General features: G+C 48.1%; 1 protein-coding gene across 3 annotated transcripts in view; it reads right to left on the reverse strand.

Annotated features, from left to right (window-relative positions):
- Positions 1-24311, reverse strand: part of LOC112455629 (dachshund homolog 2) — a 182860-nt gene extending 158549 nt beyond the window's left edge. The window contains exon 1 of one of the 3 annotated variants that reach the window (XM_025017662.1): positions 22606-24311. In XM_025017662.1, coding sequence (XP_024873430.1) covers positions 22606-23396 — 791 coding nt within the window. In that variant the 5' untranslated portion in view covers positions 23397-24311. The remainder of the gene's footprint in view (positions 1-22605) is intronic. The other 2 variants (XM_025017659.1, XM_025017661.1) reach the window with 2 other exon arrangements.
- Between the last annotated feature and the right edge of the window lie 16 nt (positions 24312-24327).

Raw genomic sequence — 24327 nt, forward strand, 5'->3', positions numbered from 1 at the left:
AAGAAACGTGCGTACGAAGGATGTTTGCCGTTAAAGATCGCGCGGAAATCTTGTAGGGCTGAAATTCTATCTTGCAGAGCAATTTCAGCTTCGAATTTATGACAAGTCCGACAGATTCGCGTTGCTCGAAGTAGAATTTAACAGCGCAAGTACGAAGGATGACTCCAATTTCTAGAGGAGCGCGTTGGCAATCGAGACGAACGGAATCGAAGGGGGCGTGTGTTATTAACGTGGAGCACATACGGTATCCGCGACGCGTATTCTCGATCCCCGCGGCCGGCAGCCCGTTTACCACGGTCGGCGAAAAATGCACCGGCCGATAAGCATCCGGCGCCGTGCGTTTGATAAAAAAGACCGTCTATAATAACACAGTGTCTATCTGAAATCCCCGAGTCGAACCGTCGCGCGGCGCGGGCAAATAACCGCGCGTCGCGCACAATCACGATGCCCGCGCGCTCAGGTATTGCCATTACCGTGCCCGTGGGATTATTTACGGTTACCATAACTCCCAGGCTCCGTCGCGCTTAAGATCTTAAGAGGCCCGTGCACATATACGTACGCGGACACGCGCAAGTGGAAAAAGCGCGTGTAACCACGAACGATTTATTCGTGCCGGCTGAGCTCGGGACTTTCCTCCGCGCGAAGGACGCGCGAGTATATCGCGTTGATGAAATTACACGGCTAATCATCATTAGCGACGCGATTTTTGCGACGCTAATTTATAAAGTATTATAATTTCCTTAGCCTTGTTCACACTGCGACCCTCTCCCCCGAATGTCTACAATTTTTTTAAATTATAATGCAATATACAGAATGTTTTACAATCACCGTACTACACTTATAATAACGTATTTTGGTGAATTAGAGCAGAAAATCTTAATATAAATATCGTTACAAAAATACAAAAAATATCGTTCAAACATACAAGTCAATTACTCCTGTAGATCGATAACTGATAATCTTAATAACAGTGTAATGTAAGGAAAAAATCATGTGTGATATCTCTTAATACTCGTTGCATTTCAAGAAGCAGTGAGAAATGCGGAGGACTCACGAGTTCTGCCTACACACTCGAGTCTCGCCACGTGAGTGACAACAACGTGACCTTGTGTATACACCGATGTGGTGTAAACTGTACGGCTGCCAGTCAAATCGTTACCGCCACGAAATAATTAACATGTATATAAGATAAATGCCAACTTTTCTATTCTATGCATTAGAAATTTTAAGATAAATTGTCGCATTAAATTAAATACGTTTGCTTGACGCATAAAATATACCTTATTTTGATCGAGAAAATATTTATGTACATTAATTAGAGGAGTTTCATGGGATTTTAATAAATCAGGTCAATAAAATTAAATCATAAAAAAATACGGCTTAATTTTTTAATTGATTAAAATATCATATGATTTAATTTTTCCCGTAACGTAAAAATTTCTAAGTAATAATAATAAATTAATTTTAATATGTTGTAATCATGTAAAACTAAGATAAACTTGATTACTTAAACTTAAATTTAATATTAAGTTCAATATTAAAATTATTGATTCTTCTTAAATATAGAATAATCAATAAATTATTCAAATTTGAAATAAGAGAAAAAATTACGTAATTTGTAGGATCAGTTAATATCTACTATTAATAAAATCGATTTGCGAATCTCAGCTGATTTTTCTATTGTACGTAATAACGTCAACGGTAAAATCAGTTGAGCATGCAGCAAAAATCGATATCACTTAGTCTGTGAAAACCAATAACAGATGATAGGTAGGACTTTATATAAAAAGTCTTGACTTTCATTATTCTTTAGAATACACTATTAAATATTATGCAGTGAACATACTGTAATAAACAACACAGTGATAATAAAACCCTAATTGTTTTCCGAAGAGGTGATGAAATCGCGCGCGTAAACGCCGACGTCGCGTCGTACGTTGTCTTATGCACATCAAACGTTACAGAGAAGATCCATACATAATGTATACCTAATGTGTAATATCATTGACACGCTATTCCGCGTAGAGACACATTTCCATCGTTTCGATGACAATCTGATTCTCCGTTCATTACGCGCCCAAGTTGCGCGAGAAGTCGCATCGCTAAAAGCTGAAGCTGGAATGAGGCACGGGGGACGAGAAATAATGCGACCGTTAATTATCGTGCGAGGATCCTCTCGGACGTAAAAGGCGGGGAGATCGCGGGTTGTACGAGCTGTCCGCGTCGAGAAGAGCGTCGAGAGGAGGAAACGAGTTCGGAGCGCGCGGTCGGAGGGAGGCACGTCGCGTAACGCCTCGCGATTCTCAGCATCTAGGATCGGGTTCTTTAATAATTAAGGTGCCTCGTACGCGGCGAGACCGCCGCCGTCGACGTGGACGGTAAAAACGGAAGTTCTCGTCTATATGGCGCTCCCAGACTTACCAGAGATTCGATCGATACTTTCGTAAAGGTGAATTCTGTGTTGCAACATTTCGTGACATTATAACACAATCGACATTATGATGATACGAGCAACGGTATCTCATAAATAAACTCTTAAATGTCTATTTCTACCAATGCAAGTTAATTTTAATCCTGGTTTAATTTATTTTTTATCTTTTTCTAGTTCTAAGAGTTAGAAAAAGATAAAAAATAAGTTAAACCGAGTTTAAAGTTAATCTACATTAATAGAAATAAACATAAAAGTTGCGGGATAAATATGCGGGATAAATGCAAATAATATTTGATATAAAGTTTCATTTTTTTTCATCTTGCACATCGCCCGTGCCATCGTTCATTTGAAGTTTCCAGAACGCATCGTTATATATGAACGTATGCAAATGCCTAAACGCACGAAAGCTTAAAGAGTGCACGCGTAACGCTAATGCGCTCTGGACTGGCCGTATTAACGACTCGCGTATTAACGACCTCGCTAGGTGCATTACAATGTCGAGGGCGAGGAAACTAATTAAGAACGCACGGGGATTCCGGAAAGAAGCAAACTCGCACGGTAGCAGCGCATGTTATCAGTTAAACGAGTATTAAATGCAAGAAAATTTAACGTTACTCACACGCTACTATGATTATCAACGGCATTAGCGTGAAGTTATTATGTGATGGCTTTATTAGAAATTTCTAACACCCTGCAGAAATAAATTGGCATAATGTATCTCACGAAAATAATTACGAAGCGCAGCGTTAATCATTTGTCTCTAAAATAACATTTCCCATGTCAATTTGATATCGGTGTAAAAATCGACAAGTGTGCAAAAAATTCTGACTTGAAGCTGTATGTACGTAATTAGAAATTAAATGAGTCTCACGAAGTCTCACTCGCGTCAATTGCACGCATTCAGCCATGCTTCTGGTGACTTGAAACGTCTTGCGTGCACCACGTGCCGCGAACGCATCGGTATGTTACGCGCGCGAGAGCGTGACCGAAGAAACAGGCAGGACGCGCCTTATTGTTAGATTATCACAATGTAACGTTCTCGCACGAACACAGGATCTAGGTAAAACTGGGCGCAGTATTTCCGCGTGGTCTCGCGGAAAAGTTAAGAAATTACGCAACGACATTAATATAAAAGAAGGGAAAAAAAGAGTCGCGCGCGGCGTGTGCATTCACCGGCGTGGCGGTTCAAAATAATGTTACGATTGCGCTACATGCGAATTAGCGCAATTAGCGTTCACATCGACGGCGTCTACGGTGAAACCGAAACGAGTAACCGCGAATTTCCGCGATATTTCACAACCGTAAAAAAAACCATCAACTCGCGCAAACATATAAATTCAATTCGGTGAAAGGAAGGAAAAGAATTAACAATCCTCTTCTAATAATGATAAATTTTCCACTGTTTCGAGAAGGCATTGTGAAAATAAAATCTCAGATAAGAAATACACCAGAAGTGTACACGACAACATAGTAGCTGCAACGCGAAAGGATATAAAAGAACAGCTGAGGGGGGTCGGTTCGCAATACCGTGGACTCGCCATCTTTCGAAAGAATTTAATATATAGAACCGTTTTTATGGCTTCGATACTTTCAAGTTGCTGCCGCCGTTTCTCCTGCGTGAAATGAGGAAAAGCGCGCGCGCACGAGAGACAGACGGAGAAAGGGAGACAATAGAAGTTACGTTGGATGGATATGAAAAAAGGAGTGGGACAGACGATCCTCGACTACCTATCCAGCTCAACGCGCTGCCAACAACCCAAGGAATCGTAACCGCTGCCATCGCCGCCGCCGTCGCCGCCGCCGCCGCGCCGGTTGGTATCATTAAAATGTAATCACTGCTGTTCGCTAACCCCGGTGATGCTAATTTGTACGTTAATTAATGCCGAGTACCATTGTGCTCGCTTATGCCTACAGAAGCGATTATTTAGCGCGTTGCCTAGCGTTAGACACTAGGCGCATTCGTCCGCTCGCTCGCTCACTCGCTCGCTCGCTCGTCGATCAACTCGCTCGCGCTTCCTGTTTTCTATCTGAAACGATTACGGCGCGCCGTTTCTCGAGCGAGGTCGGTTCAATGTGTTCCCGCCATCATCGGCCGCCGTGAAATCCTGGTTATCGAGGACGCAAACACGTGTACGTGCATCGCGTCGCGGAAGAAGCGCGCCGTCGCTCGCGCCGGAGATTTCTTCTCTCCTTAATCGAGTAGAATGTAGAAATCTTAATACGTGTTATGTGCTTCTGTAGAACTGAAACTCGCATTTTTCTTGCGATCAAAAATAGGCTGAGTGAATTTATAGTCGTTGAGAACGTTCTTCACATTATGACAAAATAAGTGATAGAAATCAGTTCGACTATATCTCGCAACGCGAGCGTACATCCGGACCGTTCGTTCTGTACAAAGCTGAGAAGAAAAATTCTTCGTTCCAACGGCACGATCCATTCTGTCGCGTTCATAATTATAAAGCTATTACGAGGATCGAACGCATTGTCTAGTCGAGACGAGAGAGAACAGCCGGTATCCTGCTATCCTTCCTGGATGCCGAAGTGCTCTTCTCGTAGGTGCTCGAACGAGGCGCGCGTTTAGTTGCGGCCCGGACACGTTCGTTGTTCCTCCCGAGGCACTCTCCGTGCCTTTGCGTTCTCTCTCTCTCTCTCTCCATCTCAAATGTTCTTCATTATCGAGCGCTAAACGGCCGCTTCCCACGACAATGGGCTCCCTCGGCTACTTCTTTTGAAATTCCTTTTGTTCCTAGCAGCCACAATGATTCCCCTGCCTCGAGAGAACTCGGCGCGAAGGAGACGCGACCGTTGCTTCTGGATATTTACGGGGTTCTCCTCGCCACCGAGATTCGGTCGTCGTATCCAGGCCATCCGGTAATTGGCATATTCGCGAAAGCGCAAGTTGGTTACACGCGAGTGCAATTATAGGCGACAATAAAGCATTAACTCACGGCACAAGTACGCTCTTCAAGATGCTCAACGAACTCGCTTCTTCTAATAATGGTGTGTGAAAGAGATGTGCTTTCAGAGAACAGTGGCATATGTGGAGTTAGTTTAAGCTGAATGCGATGCTTGTAATTTAATCCTGAATTACTCAGCAAGTGTATTGGATAAAAATTGAGTTGAGTTATAGGGCTAAGTTTCCATCGTCGTGACAGCGCGTAATCCCTTTTTATCAGATAGCAATCGCAAAAGTCGATTTCAGATCGTACAGAATCCACCGAGATCGGCACACCCCTCCTCGATCGACGATATCGGTCAGCTGCTCTCTCATGTATTCTTTGTGCCGCAGGCTGACGGTGCAATTTCGACCCCACCTCCCGTAGCCGTCGAGGCGAGTTTTTTAGCGAATTTAATATTTATACCGAATGACTGATGACTATAATAAAGAAACGGGGTCGTATTGTTCGAAACATTTTTGTCATTGATCGATACGACGCGTTCCGACTGGCTGCTGGGAAGAAATGCTTTCACGTATGTACTCTGTGGACCCTAACGCCGAGAGACGAACCCGTATGTCGGATATCCAGCGATCATTTTCCGATTCGAAAAACCGAGAAGTCAAAGTGGGAAGCTATCGCGTGTAGCTATCGTGCGAAATAATGGTTCGAAGCACTCTCTACTTTCTTCCTTCGAATTTCAAAAGGCTCTTTTACAAATTACAACGCTCACGAGGCTCAAACTTTAGCAGCCGTTCAGCCGAGACAAACATGGGATTCGAGGACATAATAAATTGAGACTATAATAAACGAGGACGGATCTGTTTATGAGAAGATTATCACGAAGGTCAGATATGGACGTTATGGCATCGCTTAACACACGCAGTTTAAAACACTTTCGAACATTCGTGCTGAAAAGCCAATGATGTATGATGCGGTGGTTTTTAAGGGGTCCGAAGCCGTACCTGCCGACTTCCTCTGCGCCCGTTATACACCGTGGTCTCAATGTTACGGCCCGGACGAAATGTTACTCGATCCGCGTGAAATCCTGATTGTTCCATCGCCAGGGCGTTTGTACTTTCGGTCGGACAAGACAAAGTCATTTCCACCTTGCAGAGGGGAAGAATCGAATCTCGTAGCGACGACGTGGGTACGGGCAATCATTAACGAATCATTATCGTTCCGCCCTGGCTCGGGGCCGGGACCGAGCTCTCGAAACAAAACCATTAATGATTTCTATTTGTATTCGTCCGTTTCGCTCGTTTCGTAAGAGGGAGGAGGAGGGAGGCGGAGGAGAGGGCCCCGGGTCCCGGGACCAAGTCCCCAGTGAATTATGTGAGAAGTTAGCTTATTTTCGTTAAGCCGAACTCCCGCGGCGCGAACAAATCGTCCTTCGCTGCCGCTTCTCGAGACTGGGCTTTGTTTTTCCTCTTGTTGGCCCTTTAGCTTTCCGTGCGATATCGCTTTCTCGCTCGCTCGTTTTAAACTGGCGCGAGGGGCATCGCGCGTCGAGTCATCGTCAACCTTTCGCCAACACTTCTCACCTGTCCACGTGTCATCGTCCACATATATCAAGAGCTATCCAACAAAATTCTTCAAACAGCTGAGAGAATCGTAGATCGCGTCTGTTAATTATGGATACGTTAATTAATTTATCGGATAAGCTTTACATTCATCGCGTTACCGAGACATATTTGCTATTCGATAATATTAATATTAAATATCGAAAAATCACATATGAGATATCATTCCATGACAACCGGCGGCCTATCGCCTCCAAGCCATTCTCGGCTGAAAACAAATTTAACGACCGACACTGTTCGCGCTTTGCATCCCAATAGAGTGGTAGGGAAAGTAAGACGGAGACGAGACGGCGACGTGGTAGATAGACAGGGAGCAGAGAGCGTAGAATGAAGTAAAGTAGGAAGAGATGCGAGAGGAGCGAAGGAGAGCGGGGAGGAAGCGAGAGAGGAAGAGAGCGTGTTGCGTTTCGCGCGCATATATTTCGTTTTCTGTTGTTGCCTGAGAAAACAGACGGTCGGGCCATGGCCGACCATCGGCCCGTCAAAGTAGGGCCCTCCTCGTTCTCTTCCTTACACGTATCCCGGACCCGCCGCAGTGCCCTTCCTTCTCTTCCTTAAAGCCGGGCAATCGCTTCTCTCCCCCTCCCTCCCGCCCTCCCTCGCTCTCGCCCGCTCGTCTCGACGCTCGGCGAGCTCCTCTCGTTATTTATTAGCAATCGCGAGGAGTGATGCGCCTAAACCAATATCATCAGAGGCGCCGCGCTCGATGTTGGCTGCCCGTTGAGAACGATGACGGTAGTAATGACGATGACGACGATCATGGCACGGCGTCGGTACAATTTTCCCCCTCGCGGGATATCGCAGGACGTAGATACATAACGGCTGGTATATATCAGGCGCGCGTATCATCTGTGAAAACATCTCTGCTAATTGGCGCTCAATATTTATTGTAATTTCAAACACGTGAGCTCGCGCCGGGACCGCCTCCGTCGAGCGCCTCTCTATCTCTCTCTCGTAAGAGCCAGTGCTCCGTTCCCTGCCCGGTGCCCGGGCGTTTTACGACCTTGTTGAACCGTGGATTTATTCCTTCGCAATAGGCGACCCGTATCGCGGACTCCAAACCCGAAGAAATTCATTCGACCTCTCGTTAACCTTTCGATTACGTCGCGCCATTCGCATCCTACGTCAAACCACCTATTTAGAATGATAACGGACATTTTTACGTCGACTAATAGCGCGCAATCGTCGACATAATGATACGAGATTCTTTCAGCTTGCGAAGGATCGACACGCCCGAAGGAACTGATATTTCGTGTGAGATTGTGTTCGCGACACGAAAGTACAATGTTAGAGATTGATATACGCGCGCGTTTGGAAGTATCTGATGGTTCGCACGCGAGAGGAGATATCACAGAGTACCATCACTACTCTCGTGTTCCAATTTACATCAAATCAGGAAGACAAGCTGAGAGAAGGACTCGGGAGCGCAAGAGTTGCCCACGTAGAGAGACAGGCCGAACGTAGCGCGAGATTCTCTCCCTTTCTTTCTCTCTCTCTCTCTCTCGCTCCCTCTCTGAATATACCTGGATGTAACCTCGGAGGCACTGACAGAAAGCGACCCGCCCACAAAAGTAATCTCGCCCTCGGTCGAGAGAGAAAGAGAAAAAGCCACACCTGATTCATCAGCGAGGAATAAATCGAAAGACGAAAGAGCCAAAAACAAAACGATTCACCCACCGCGTATAGTTCTCGCTCTTTTCTTATCCCCCACCTCTTCGCCCTTCGCGTATATCTACTCTCTGTCTCACATCTACCTCACCTTCTCACGTGGTCCACTCGGTAATTCCGAAATGATGCATCCCGGGACCGTTTCCTCCGCGCGTCTAATGCACCACGAGGAAACAAACGGATCCACGTGTGTAGGTGTAGCTCGCCTGTCTCTCTCTCTCACTTCCTGCCTCTCTCTCTTCTTCTCAATCGAGGCTCGGCCAGGTACGCCCCGACTATCCGTATATAAATTACCTTTTTAATTTCCCGCCAAGACAAATGATTTAATTTATTCTATCAATTATCGATGGAGCGAGGTGCGGCGGCGCGAGGACGGGTGGGATCGGATTGGCGGGAGGTGGGCTTGTTTGGTTTTCATTTCGATTCGTCGATATCTGATCGGCAGTGAATTCTCTTTCGCCCGTGTCCCTCGATCGTCGATCTCGCTTATTCTCTTTCTCTCTTTCTCGTTCTCTCTCCCTCTCTCGATACCCGACGCGGCCCAGCCTTTCTTCTTTTCATTCTCTACGCTACTATGTTGCGTATACACCGAACGGCAGCCGCAACGGCTTCTTGTTTGCCCGAAGCAGCCTCGTTCGATCGACCTGGCACCTTCGTCCCTCCCGCCACTTGTCCGGACCTTTCGTCGCGAAGCGAGGAACAACCTCTCGGCCTCGTCCGGCCGATGAAACGTCTATTAACATGAGGAACGATCAGTGATACGGAACGAAAAAAAGCATGTCCTCGCCTCGCCATCTCTCGTCGAGATCGATCCCAGATCTCAAATCGATCTCGCGCGGCGCGTAGATACAGGTGGAAAAAAAGTTTGAAGAATGTTTCGCGTCCGATGCGTCGAGAACGGTAAACCGCGTGCACTCGTGCGCGCGCTCTCGTTGCACATATATATCGCGCTCGCGCGGCGATGCGCGGGGAAAACGAGATTCGACAAGAAAACTTCGCGGCCAGGCCAGGGAGGAGACGATCGAAGCGTAGGGTACACGTCCGAGATTGAAACGGCCATTAGGTACCGAATCGACCGGATGATGTATGCGCGTGTACGTATACGGTGTACGCGCGGCCGATAAAAGCAACGGCGAAAAAAGGGGAAAGGCTGCGCATAGGTGCGCGGAAGACTCCAAGCCAGATGAGTAGATACGCATGCAACGCGCGAATTATGAGCGCCGAGCCGATAAAATCGGGAACGAGCGCTCGCGAGCGGTCGCGCGTACAATGCGTTGAACAAAGGCCCTATGAGGGGGGGAGGGGGAAAGCCGCGTCGCTGAGACATATGTTTCCACGGGTAGACGCGGCCGAGACTGCTCTCGGAACCGGTTCGACGTGTATTCCGGGCTCTCTCTTTCTCCCGAGCTAGGTCAGTTATTCAAAAACTGAAATATCGCCTCATTAACGGCGGCAGCTCGTTTGCGAACTTTCTTAAGGGACTGGAATACATGTGGCCGCGTCGCACCGCGCCGCGCGTCGTCCTCGGGGCTCGGCGTCGTCACATCGCTACGGATTCACCGGAAGCAGAATGTCGATCGCGAGAGCGATCAATTTAACTAAAAACAGTCAACTTCCGAAAACATTTGACGCGTGAACGTAACGTATGTATATACATTTTTTCATCTTTCGAATATAGATTTAAAGATTTGATTAAAGTAGTCCCGTGCTACATTTACTCTCATCTCGATTAGTAGCAAGTATACAATTAATCTTAAACATCTTACGAAACGCTGCGCGATACGCTCAAGTGTCTACGCACGCGGTGAGAAATGAAAACGAGAAAAAAAGGGCAAGGAACGCGGGAAAAAGGGGCAGATGGTGGGGTCCGCCTAGAGTACCGCGGTCAAGGGAAAAGAAGAGAAGAATGAGAGTAAGCAATATCCGCGCCGACAAAACTACTCGCTCTCTCGAGCGACGACGGATGGACGGACGGACGCAACGGAATTCTCCGGCTCTCCTATTTCTGCGTCCGTTTTCTTTAGCTCGCTCTCATATCCGAAATTGGCCGAGCAGAAGATTCCCGTAATACACACATACACACACACACACATCGCATGTATAGAATCTCCCCAACATGCGGGATCAAGTTTACACAATACTGATATTTCCGCGGGCAACGGTTGTCTAAACTCCTCTGGCGGCGTGAGATACGATCGAGTCAACGAGGAGCCGGCGTTCATATATCGTACGTGTGGTTACGGACGAAACCGCGTATTAAGTTAACGGCAACACACTCGGATGCGTTTAAGAGCGCGCGCGCGCGCGAGCGCGCTTCTTCATCGTCGTACGGTTCTTCTCGCATCTCGCGGGAGTTCGGGTATCTATCATCTGTCGATAGATAAATAATTCAGCGGGATATTACACGCGAGGCTCGCAGGTGTTTAAGTTACGATCGTTTTCTGGCGTACACGTAGCCGGTATACTCCCGCCACGGGGACGCCTGCGATTTATCTTGCGGCCCGTTTTCGAGTACCCCGTATAGTACTCCAGATTACGCCCGAGACTCTTCTGCGATTAATCATCATTTCGCCGCGATTAAAGGCCCAATTAAGTCCCGTTTTTGCAAGTCTGATTGTCCCACGATCGCCCGGCGTATCGTACACCCTCCTCCCGGTACGTACTCGAGCACGCACAGCGCTCGGTTAGCTAGTCTAGGCCGGTCTTATCTCGCGCGATGTGCGCGAATTAAAATGTACTTTATGGCCTGTGTCAGGCGATAATAATCGCCCAAGACACCGCGCGAGGATCCGCCGCCCCCGCCGCTGTCTTCTCGCGAACGCATTCCGGTATATGTATACGCGCACGCTCTCAACGTTTCGGATCGTCAGCGGGATTGAAAAGAAATCGGCGCGGCCGGCGCGGTTCTTATCGCGATCGAACGTGCGATCGGCAAAGCACGTCGGAAAACGTAAAGTTGGTAATTGAAGCAATTTCAACGGCCTACGGCCCATAACTTTTCTCGCAAAACGTCACGATCGTGCACAATCATCCTATAATTTATTCGCAGCGCGATGCGGTTCGATCCTCGCTTCTTGTCGGGATCCGACGTCGCGGTACATATATGTATCGTATACCGTAACGCCATTGGAGATTAAATCATTTAATGGACTCGGGTGTTTCATCGATCGATGAAGGCACAAACGGCATTTCGATATATCGCGAATTCTCTTGAGATTTTGACAATTAAACCAAACCAAACGCCGCCCGCGATCATTTTCTCCGCTTTTGCCGGATAGCTCTGCCCCGAGAAGACGCCATAACGAGCGACGTTGATAAATAGCGAACGCTTTCGAGAGCCAGAATCCCGCGTAATTACATGCCTATGCTCGCTCGTGGATACTCGCCGTGCGCAACAGTCAAGATTCTCAGCGAACAGATCGTTTTGTTCGATTCTATCTTGATCGAAAATTATCCTCGATTATTCTTGAGATATTAACATCCATTCTTAATACGTTAACAGCTATGAATTAAGAGTAATCTGAAATTAATAAGTTTCTTTTTATAAACTTACTCAGGGTTTATGTGTAATCCCTTAAATGTAATAATATCTTCTTACTTTCAGACTGAGTTATTAAAAAGTTTTCTTTAACTCCGTGTCATTCACTCTGTTGCATCCGCCCTAATTAACTCACGCTCATCGCGATTCGTTATCGCTCGGGCCCCTCGTCAGAGCGACAAATATGGCGAGCACCTGCCTGCGGAATCGTCGCTGACGCGATCGACGAGCCGATCGGATATACCGGAGCGGATAACGCGATATCCACGCCATTGCGAACACGACGTGGTCGGATGTATCAATGTCAAGCGCTAATAACACCTCGGCTGCTCGTTCGCGGGCCCCCGAACTGTGTGTAACAACAACGGCTGGCAGCTAATTCCGAACAATGATATAATTACATATTATTCGTCGTTATCTCGAGTACGCGCGGCGTACACAGCGGAGCGAGCGAATTGAAAGGTTGCGCGTTACACGACGACCGGCTAGGCACGGCCGACGATGAGAAGTAATTCACGATACGCTGGAAAACGTAAATTAAGATGGAACTTTTTTGTCGAACGTATTAAAAACTTTCCGGTGAGCAACCGCGCAAGAAATTCACCGTCCGTCGACCGTGATTAAAAATTAGGCTTAACTTAAGTGGCAAAAAGAGGTAATCTAACAATCGTTAGTCGGTGCTTTGAAGAAAGCCCGATCGCAATTAGAAGTTTAAATAGCAAAAAGAGATCGAAGATCGGAGTAGCCGGCGGAGGATCGCGCCATTCGCTTCTTTTTCGGTCATCGTCGGAGAGGTCGTAGACCGAATCGGTTCGTATTATTTGCATGCTGTTATGCTTGGATTGGGAGTACATGCACGGGAGGGTGCCCCTCCTCTTTCGTCGATCTCGTCGAGATCGCCTAGATCGCGGAGAGAGGAAGGAAGATGGAATCGGATGATTCACTCCACGAGATTACACCAGAAATGGCGTGCCGGTCTAGAGCCGGTTTCCTTCGCCGGGCTCGCCGAGATCGCGATGCCGTGTTAATGAAAGGGCAATTTCGACTGATGCCAAAAACGATTCGGACTCGAGTCGCGGCTGTCGAATGCATATTTCTGCGCAAGCTTAATAGCGCCCGGCGAGCTCATCGTTGATTTAAAATAAATATCCTGGCATACGCGATATATCGCGAAATCGCAAAACGTATCACAATCCACGATAACAATCGCGTACATTACCGCCTGTATTTCGAAACTAACATGCAATCGCCCATTTTTTTCTTTACTTAGAAGATATCCGATTTTCAACGACAAAATCTCAAACAGAATTGTACGCAAATCGCGTAATCTAGAGATAAATGGATCACCGTCCAATCTAGGTCCGCGCGTAACGATCGATAATAGTTATCGGCGATTATCTCGCCTTCCTCTTCCATCTCGCTCTCTCCTGCCTCGTCAACAACAACTATGAAGACTATCAAGAAGAACCTAAAGGCTAGACTATCAAGAAGAACCTAACTTCGTCGCGGATTCTCGCGTAACTTGCTCGATCGATATCTCCCAGTCACGCGGTATTTATCCCGTAAGCCTACATTCGCAAGCCTACTATTCGTACGCGAAAGGGAAAAGCGCGTAAACGGTCGTGCGTAAAACTGAGGTATCCGCTATCGCCGGAAGACGTACATAGAAGAACGAGTGAGAGAAAGAGAAAAGGTGGGAGAAAGACAGAGAGAGAGAAAGAGAAAGAACTAGAGATGACGAGCCCCGCGGAGGAAGAAGGAGCGGAATACCAAGGAGGAGAGGTGGCATGCGTGCATCACGCGAGCGGACCGCACGCGTGTAAAGATGGCTCCTCCTCGCCTCGTCCGCTCGCCCGACAAACCGGCAAACGCCGGTCGAGTTGGCTGACTGGGCTGACTGGGCTGACGACTCGCAACTTGGGCACCCTTCAAGGGTATATCACAGGGGCTATCAGGCGTCCATGTACGTAAGATCGACTCGACATCGAGTGTAGGGATCATTACTATAGGAGCAGCTACCCGAGAGCCCGATTTTGATTGACGCGCGACGTTGCGCCAAACTCGGCGGCACGCGAACCAAACAGACTTGAGCTGCCGCGCTGCCTCCACGATCGGCACCGATTTCGCCCCGGCGAAATCGCAAACAATCGCGACTTCGGCGCCATGCCATCGTCCTACAACGCGATACGAAGGCGCTCCGAAACCGTCTCCGGGTAGTACTCGCGAGTATCCTATCATAACACTCTTATCCACGATCGTGGATAACAAACGAAGAAAGTAAATCACGTTAATTACAGGCCAGGTATATGATGCTAATCGCGACGTTTGCGCAATCGATCCGGATAAGCATATAGCTCGAGACGAGCGTACGAGTTCTAACAACGACTTGATTTCTCTTAAACGCCCAAGTTCTAACTGCCACCTAGCTTCTCCGGGTGGTCTCGTGCGTCGTTTAATTACCGTATGTAACGAGTTGGAGTGGCTAGCGTGCACACGAAGGCGCCCCCTCCTCTCTCGCGAAAGGGGTGCGATATGCTCGCTGACGTCGTCCACGAATCACTCGAAATTACGGTGTATCGTTGTGACAGGCCGCCTCGCGAAAGACGGAAAGGGCGCCTTTCGTGCAGTTTGCATACAATCGCTCGACCACCGCCGCGCCGACGAAAACTTGAAATTCGTTCGGACTATGGCATTCCGACGTGAGACGACGACGACGACGACGACGACTATTATAATGCCACAGCGATATTACCGGGTGACGCATAATTGTGGCAATTACACAACGCCACCGACCAACGCGGCGTTTTCGCCGATTAAGAAGCTCTCTTACGTCGCGTATACCTTTCGTAATTCTGCGCTTACAAGAAAATATATATCGGCAAACATATAGTTATCTAGTTGAGATATTTGCTAGTTAATAGTAATTCGATGATCGAGCGGTGCGTATCTCGTCGGAATGTCTCTCATATCAATTCCAACCAATCAATCACTTATAAATTACATATGTGAAACGGATATTTTATTATACCGTTGCGAATCGAATTGATATAAACTCGATATATTTCAACATTCAAATGACCAAGGCAACACTAGGCGAGACAAGCGGTTTACCTTTTCACGACTGGCATCGTAAATAACGATATCGTGAAGATAATAACTTGGTCTAGGTATGCAAACAAACACAAAGAATATAGAATAAAAAGACGGCGGAAGAAACTAATCGTCTAATGCGAATCTCTACTATCGGATATGAGCGATTACGATAATAAGAAAGCAATATAGTCGAGATAGGATTCGTACTGACCCTCGGATCGATTCCGTTAAATCTCAGGCCGCATAAAATTGTTGCCGTAAAGGATTTACGGACCCGAGCGCGCCGGTAGCACGACACGTCCACGACGAGACCCGGCTACTATCGAGGCACGGCTTACTCGACGTGAACACGCGATTGCATGTACAAACGCGGGATTCTTAAACGTGTCTCCCGAGGGAGATGGTTAAGAGCCCGCCGCGTCGAATGTTTTCCGTAATGCGGGGACACGATACCGTAAGAGATCCATAAGACAATATCGATTGGAGAAAGAAAATGCTTTATCGCGGTCTATATTTATTACTTTATGTAAACCTTTCGCTTAAAAAGTCTCTTTCAGTCCGTCCTAACGTTTATAATGAGACACGTCCTACTGATACAAAGAGAAGAGATTTTCAAGAGATTTGTCGATCTGTCAATCAATCTATCGCTTAAATTTTTGCGAATTTATGTGCGTTATGTTATTGCTACGTGTAATGAATATTCGCGTACTTGCTCGACAGGAACGTTTCTAATCTGGGGTAACGATAAAAACAGAGAAGGATTAAGGACCCTTGTTTCGCTCGGTGAGTTGTTGTTAGGTTTCACCAGCCTATTGGGCGAGTGAGAAAGATGCGCTCTTGGGGATAGTTCTTTACGAGGGTGGCGGCGTTCGCAACGAGGGGAAATGACGAAATGGGACTCGTGGGTACCGCTGCCACAATCAGCTGTTTTAATGTGGGTCACTGGCTCGCACAGAAACAATCGATTTTGGCTCCTGCGATGCGATGCGGGGGCCAATGTTAAAAGTATGTTACGCAACCCGAGCGCTTCCGTCAGCGACGAAACGTTCCGGCCGACGCGACGCCGCCAATCTTGCCGTGCGCCTATCTCGAGAATCGATTTGCGCGTCGACAGAAAAATCTGCTTTCGAAATAAAATATATGAAGATCGGATATATAGCCTGCATTCGACCGTCAGATAATGTACGCTAAAATAATTTAAAAGTTGTACGTACAATGTAATTCAAAAAGATAATTGAATCTGCTTATACCTCTTTGATCTAATAAGTACAGAATAATACAAAAACGTTAAAAAATCTGATACTGCTAAAATTATAAATGATATAATTTTATCGTGCGCGGAGCGTACGATAATATATCATATATAATTTTAGCAATAATTTTAGCAATATCGATTTTTTTCAAAAGAATCGATTTGTCTTGTAAATAATGAGAAATGACGGGAGAAACTAACTGCGGTTCGATCGAACCGTATCCATCGGCCCATCATGATTGGCGAGAATACGCGTTAACGGCGCGGCAGGAAATACAAAATACCAGCGCCGTATCGGCGCAACAGTCGCGTATTTAACGCCCTAAATTGGGAGCCTTTCTCAGGTTCCGTCGAGCACACGGCACGATAGAAGAACGCATCGGGGAACGCCGAAAGGGAAACGCGGAACGGGAGCCTGGCGCCATTGCGATACAATACACGGGGCCTCGATGACTTGCATTTGTATCTCGCCATCAAGAGGCCCCGTGATTATAGCCATGGGCCCGCTCGCATCCTGCTCTCTCTCCCGGCTCTCCTCTCCTTTCTGGACGTATCGTACACGGGTTCCCATCGTCTCTTCGAGAAACGATCTCATCTTACCGCATGCAGACGGCCGGCAGACGATGCAGAGATCGCGATAATAATATTGTGACTTTATCGTTGCACGCGCAGCCAACACATATTCTCCTCTCCCTGCCTGGGATGCAAATTAACACTCTCCTTAATTGCTTCGTACTCGCGCAATTAGAATACGCGCCATTCTGATTACTCAGACGCCTCGCGATTCATTCAATACCGATAGAGTGACGATTGAACGTTTCGCATTTAGAAAAGATCAAGATGACATAATCGCGTGTATTCCAAACTTTATAAGTTTTCTGAGGAGAAGAAGGAATAAAAGATACGGATATCTCATGTCTCGCTACATCGGTCGGCCATCTTTGGAAGCGTAGAAGCGGACAGCGGCGTTAAAAAGGGGGAAAAGTACGGAGAAACAACGAGAGAAAGAGCGGTAAGGTGGGTGGGCGAGTAGCTCGGTTTTAATCCTTCTTGTTTGTCTTTGCATTAATTATCCAGAATTAAGAACGCTGCCCGGCCGCGGCGCCGCGCGCAGCCGGATTACTGGCTTTATTATTACTTGTTGCAGATTATTAATTACCGAGAATTACGAGCGAAGCGCGGGAGTAGGCTGGGTGGTGATGGCGGACGGCAACGGGGATGGGGGAGGCGACGGACGGATGCTGGGAAGAAAGCCACCCCTCTCAGATTTGTGTTTTCAATTAATTTCCGTAAATTAAGAACGATTGTAAGAAGAGATTAGTGACCGCTGGCCGCGTGCTTCGAGGACTGTGAGAATTCCATAAATGGAGAAGGCCGCTTCGCGCTCCGGTTTCTCCGTCGAGTGGCGTCGAGTAATTAAACAACTCGATAAACTATACTGTATCTCGAAGCTGTTAAACCGACAAATAAACGAACAAATGAATAAATAAACGATAACGATGTCATGACCGTTTCATTAAATAGCTCGACTACGAGCTCCGAAATAGCCAATAACGACCAGCATCCGGATACGTTACGATGCACTCGGGTTTTCCAATCGAGGCGAAACAGTTCCCGCTTTTTATCAATAAAAAGCCCGAGAGCGCGGCCGTGTTTCGTTACTGATGTATATTATAAAGTTCAAGGCTTATCCGCCTCGCGGTTTTCATCGATTGGAGTTGCCTGAATTATTCTCACGATACTGACGCACAGTAGCGGCGAACGTGCAGACTTCGTTTTCGGTTATGGGATTAATCGACAAGCAGATTTAATGGAGAGACACGCACGCGTGCGCGCATTCACTCACGCACGTCGTGGGTGAGTCTATACGAGCGCGTGTACATGCAGGACGGTGGCAACAACATGCGCGTATATCTCGATGAAAAGTAATGCTAACAATGGGGTCATGCGAGCCTTTATAATATCACGCTGGCGGCCCAATTCCCTGCGCAGGATACGTAACGGGGAAAAAAAGGCCGAGAGGCCTGCCAGCTGCTGTAAACGATACAATTACCAGATAGATACGTGTTCGTATACAGAGAGAGAGAGAGAGAGAGAGAGAGAGAGAGAGAGAGAGAGAGAGAGCGAAAAAGAGGGGGGTTATTAATATTTATTTCCTCTGCTCGCTCCTCCCAGCTCCTGGTTGTTGCCGTGCGCCGATGCGTGGTTATAGGCTACGTAAGCTTTTAATATCTATGCGCTCGTGTTAACTGCACGAATACACAAGGAGGGGAGACAGTGAGAGAGGGAAAAAGGGGGGGGGAAGAGGAGATGATCATTCTCCACTCGGCGTCGCTATAGCAAAAGAATCGAGCGATCCCTTTTCGAGACGTCCGTCCGTCAAATAATATCGCGACGCTTCCCGAGAGCGCATAGCCGCGGAGAAAGCACAATCGCGTTCATACGAGGACTTTACCGAGCCCTATTTGTGTATTCGTGCAGTTAACACGAGCGCATAGATATTAAAAGCTTACGTAGCCTATAACCACGCATCGGCGCACGGCAACAACCAGGAGCTGGGAGGAGCGAGCAGAGGAAATAAATATTAATAACGGCTTTCTGCAGCCATCTCTTTCTCTCTCACCCTCTCTCGCCCTCCCCCTTCCTCTCTCTCTCTCTCTCTCTGTCTCTCTCTGTCTGTCAAGCTCTTGCTCTCCCTCTCCTCACCCCTCTCTTCATTGGTTCTATTCTCTATATACCCCTCCTTTCTCTCTTCCCCTTACCGCCTCTCTCCCCTGTGTCTCTCGCTCTCTCACAATATGTCTGTGCATTGTTAGGGCCATTACGGGAGCCAATTAATCTATGCACAATTTTATAATTAAACGGCTAATAGCGCATAGAATTATAGTCCAGGGCCGCGCGCACTCCCACGTACTTCCAACTGGCTGTTGTTATACCAGGTATACTGAGCGTCGCGCTCGCGCGCGCGATAGGAAGAAGGAAGAATGAAGAAAAATCACGCGTTGCTCTTTTCCCCGCCGTACGTTCTCCCCTACGATTCTTTTTCCTTCTTTTCTCTTTGTCTCCTCGACGCGACCTCTTTTCGCGAATTCCCAATTAGAGACGCAATTCTGAAAAGGCAGTTTGCGAGGCGAGGCGAGGCGATCGTTGGTTCGTTTGTCCGACCGAGTTAGGCAAATTAATTAGTATAATTGACTCGTCTCGTTAGCTGTGCGCAACGCGGCCGCGTTATTATTTCCTCGCCGATTATCGTAGGGCTCGCATCGACTTATATGCCATGATATACGACGCGCGCAATTATTGCAGTCGATTACTTTTCAGTCTGTAACAAGAATATCTGTCGGCGTTCTCGATCAGATAGCGATCTCCCCGTCTCGGATTCACGTCTTACGAACGTGCTCAAACGACGGTGTCTACGGAGAGGAAGTCTCGCGATAAGAAATAAACGCGGCATTTAAAAATACACCACGCCGCAGTAACGATTCACGCATTGTGCGTTCGTTACACGGGACGTCCCGACACGCGTGTCTCCCGCGACTGGTGCGGAGCAACAGCGGAACAAGCTCTCTTTCTCTCTCTCATTCTCTCGCGGTGTTATAATTTCGCATCCGTCGTTGTCGCCTGCATACCTCGCTTTTTAACACTATTACTGCCCGTGAGCACGAAATACGGCGCGTCCGGTGCAATCGGTTCTGTATCTACGGGCCGCCCGGACGGAACAACGCACCCGGCGCCGCGCGCTATAAACCGCAAGAAAAATCCCCCTGAATTATTGGTGCGGTTCTGGGCGCATGCTGTTGCATCGGTCCGATAGGAGCGTAGAGGCGGCCGGCGCGGGGTCGACGTGCAGCAGCTCTCTAACGTAGGTGTGCAAGTGCATGCGCGCGCGTATTACACCGTCCGCGTTCGGCTGTGTGTTTGGCTCGTCGTAGATGTGGCATGGCCGTGTGTACCCGTTTTGCTGCCGCTACTGTTGCCGTGTATTATCAGAATGTAACGACGTCAACGCTACACGCGATCGGACCGCACAGAACGGTCGTGTCGCAGCAGCCTCCTGATCATCCTGTTTTTCGCAATCGCGCCATTTCGCTTTTCTACGATCTCGTTTCTTCGCAATCAGAAAATCGGATGGAAACAGTATCCGAGGATTTTGAAGACAAACTGAAGAACCAAGAACTAGGTTGCTTGCTTGCTCGTCTTTGATATCATCGCGACGCGATAAACATAACAAATATTTTTAGGCATATGATCGTCAATACTGATAACGAATCGTGAACTGTTTTTGATATTAGATGCATGATAATTTACAGAAAAAATTTCAAAACCGTTGTCTACATGTAGACAATAATTGCAATTATTCGAGAAAGCAATCCTTCCTTTTGCTATATCATAACATTATTTATAACAGAGACGTAAGATTGTCTAGTGGACAGAGATAATAGAATATCGAAAAAAACTGACGATTTTTTAATCAAGCTCAACTCGAACTTGATATCGCGAGGAAGAATAGCTTTAGCGAGACGAAAAAAACGTGCTCGAGAAAGGCGAGACCCGCACGAGCCGACGGCTCGCGGAACTCTGTTCTGTGACTGTGACTCCGGATTATTTGGATCCCTGCGATCCCTACGAGCTTCCTCCTTCTACTTCTCGCGCTCGCTTTCTCCTTCTGACTATCTCTCTAGCTCTTTCACTCTGTCCCTCGGGATATCCCTCGGTTCCCTCTCGCTCGGTCCCTCTCTCCGTGTCGCGTTGAATCCGTTTCCGTTGTGACTGCCGCTGCGCATCGCATGCTGAACAAGTATTGCCCGTTTGCCGCGCGAGATTCGTGGCCCGCCGCGAACACCGAAAGACCTCGGTCGTATCGTGACAGTTAAACGTAGCGAATGATTAATTTGTCGAGAGTATATCGAGCAAAATTGTCGAGCCTATCGATTAAAACAAAACGTTGATCGATGGGATGAGATCTCGATTGATAGACGACGTCGAGAGGACAACACTTTCCCTGACGACCTTAAATCCCCTCGTTCCGTTTACCATTCCGTTTCGTCTGTCGTCTACCTCGTGGGTGGGGTGCGAGAGAGCTTGTACAACCAGGCTCTCTTCCTCTCGCCCGGCATCCTCTCTTTCTCTCCCTATTCGGGGACGATTCATTCAGAGAAACTGCCGTGAAAGGGACACCTGTTGGCGCGGGAACTCGGTGACAATCCTAGAAACGAGGAGCACGTGCCGCTGCCACACGACTCGGATATCTTAATTCTCTATTGTCGTACGGTGCACCATAACGATTTCGTGAATATTATTTTACAACCGAGTGCGATAATGTCTCTCATTTCAGTGCGACTATCCTGAATGCAAATAATGTTATTCTCGAAACGGCATTCCTTCTAAACCAAAGTGCAATTTCACGATGAGAATCGCTCGTGAACTGCCTATACAAAAAGGCCTGAGGGTCACCGGGAGCTGTTTTCGACGATGATCAAGTCTTAAGGAGCGGTAGGTGGTACACAATTAAAGTACTTTTTGGCGGACTGGTAGCGTGAAAGCCAAGCCAAGGTACGGGGCGAAGATAAAGTGCTGCCCAGCGGCGACACCGTGCGTTATTAATGTATGCGAAGATCGTAGCTTCTGTTCGTAGTAACAGCAGCTAAGAAGCGCGTTGAGGTGCCCAATACGCGAGTGTTATTTCCGGAATCTTCTTCTTCTTTTTCTTTTTATCATATTATCGAAACGGACTGGCATTAATTATGGATAACAGTCGACAAACATCTGCTGCTCGCTATTATGGGTAGGATTCCTTTTCAAAAACATTCGAAATATGGCGCGATCGCCACGAGGCAACGTCAAAAAAATTGGTTTCGTCGAGATTACTATTCACGATCTTAAAAAGGCCCTGCTCTCTTTCTCTCTCTCTCTCCTGCTCTGAATATTCTGCATATCAATCATCAGCTATGAACTTAATGTTCGAGAAATTAAACAAACACAGTTTTTCTTAATCTAGAAACACCTGCTCCCGAATCGCACGGACCTAACCGACGAACGAGAACTTGACAGATAAGAAGAGAAAATCCTATCGTCGCGAAACCTACGAGAGTTCGTCAACCTACCTGGCCGTGGTGCAGTCCCTGTAAAGAATGTCGAAGTCCTTGCAGCTGAGCAGCTTGCACCGATTGACGCCGGGCTGGATGGCTCCGAGACCGCGTAGGATCCTCACCTGCTCGACGTTACACACCAACGGCACGATATCCAGTCGCTTGAGCTTCGTGTAGACTGTGTGGAGGCCGCCCACGAGGTGTTTGAGAAACAGCTCGAAGGCCTGAGGCAGACAGAGCATCGTGTCGCCGGCGATTATAAACGCGGCGACCTTTTGGCCGCGGTAGTCGACCAACTTGCACTCGTTGGCGGTAGGATCACTAGTGCTAATCGGCGGTGGACTGTTGTAGGATCTTGGTGGCAGGACCGCGTGATGGGCTGCCATTAGCTCCAGCGGTGAGCCATGGTGTCCGCTGAGCATACCACCGAGCTGGCCCAGCAGTCCCAGTCCCGGCGGCGGCAGTCCCGGCATACGAGGCACCATCCCCGGCGGTGCCCCGGGGCCGCCCCCGGCCGACAACGGCGGCGGACTCAGAGGAAGGCCCTGGGGTGGCGAGCCTCTCGTAGGCGATCCCGGTGTTGGCACACCGCGATGCTGCGGTTGCTGCTGCTGATGATCGCGTATCTGATCGCGCCCGTGCGATTGCTGATGAGACGGCGGCGGTTGATGCTGATTGCCGTGGAGCTGTTGCTGCTGTTGCTGGCTCTGTTGCGTCGACGGGCTATGAGGATGTTTCGGACTGCCGGTTACGGGACTGGCACGGCTGCTGTGGTCGGAAGAGCTGTCCATCGCTCCGTGGTCCATGGAGGGTCGAAAACGCGCGTCCCTGTTCTTCCTACAACTCGTAGAGACGACGAGACACTCCGGCACGTTCCTGTCGCCAGCGATACGCTCCGTGCCTCTGACGTTCACGTCGCCGTATCACTGTGTTCGCCCGCTGGCGAATATCGGTACGACTCGAACAATCGAGCGTGGATATCGTTTCAATGCATGTTAAAGCCGTTTCTTCCACGATCCTCTTTGCGAGCTCTCGTAGCCGCACCGATAAGTGGCACGTAAAACGATTTAACCTTTCAAACTAACGTCCATCGAACGTGCTATTTATCATTGCAAATGAAAGTCGTGCGTCTTGGCCCAAGTCAGACCGCACGATTTCTTCAGTCTTCACACGCACGTGAACTTCTGTGTTCATAACAAACTTTCGGTCCACTTTCAGTCCACTTTCAGCGCGTATTTGCTTTTCACCGATCCATCGCGAAGATTTAACTTGACGATAACACAACGACGAGGCTGACAACACGATGACAAATGTTGTCGCGCTGAGTTGGTCAGCGCGAGACGTTAGCACTGGCTCACGACGACGATACCTCCATATCACAAAAAAAAACGGAAAGCGAATCGCGACAACTACACCGGGCTCTAGACGAAACGCGTGAGCACGAGGGAACCGTAACGTGTATACGACTGTGACGATGTCAATGACGAGATGACAGCGAGGAGGAAGACGACGGCGACGGCGACGGCGACGACGACGACAACGGCGATAACGGTGGCGGCGGCGGCGACGGCGACGATGACAACGGAGGCGGCTGCCGCGGTAACTCGCAGGGACGCGCGTCGCTCGTTCTCAAAGTAGCAAACGCTCTCTCGGTCGAGTCGGGAGTATTTCCCTACCCAGTCACAGATGTAATAAATAAAAACATCAGTGGGAGCCCGACAAACGGGGAGGATGGGC

Source organism: Temnothorax curvispinosus, unplaced genomic scaffold (assembly GCF_003070985.1).
Source record: "Temnothorax curvispinosus isolate PA1 unplaced genomic scaffold, ASM307098v1 QBEX01006268.1, whole genome shotgun sequence".
Lineage (NCBI taxonomy): Eukaryota > Metazoa > Arthropoda > Insecta > Hymenoptera > Formicidae > Temnothorax > Temnothorax curvispinosus.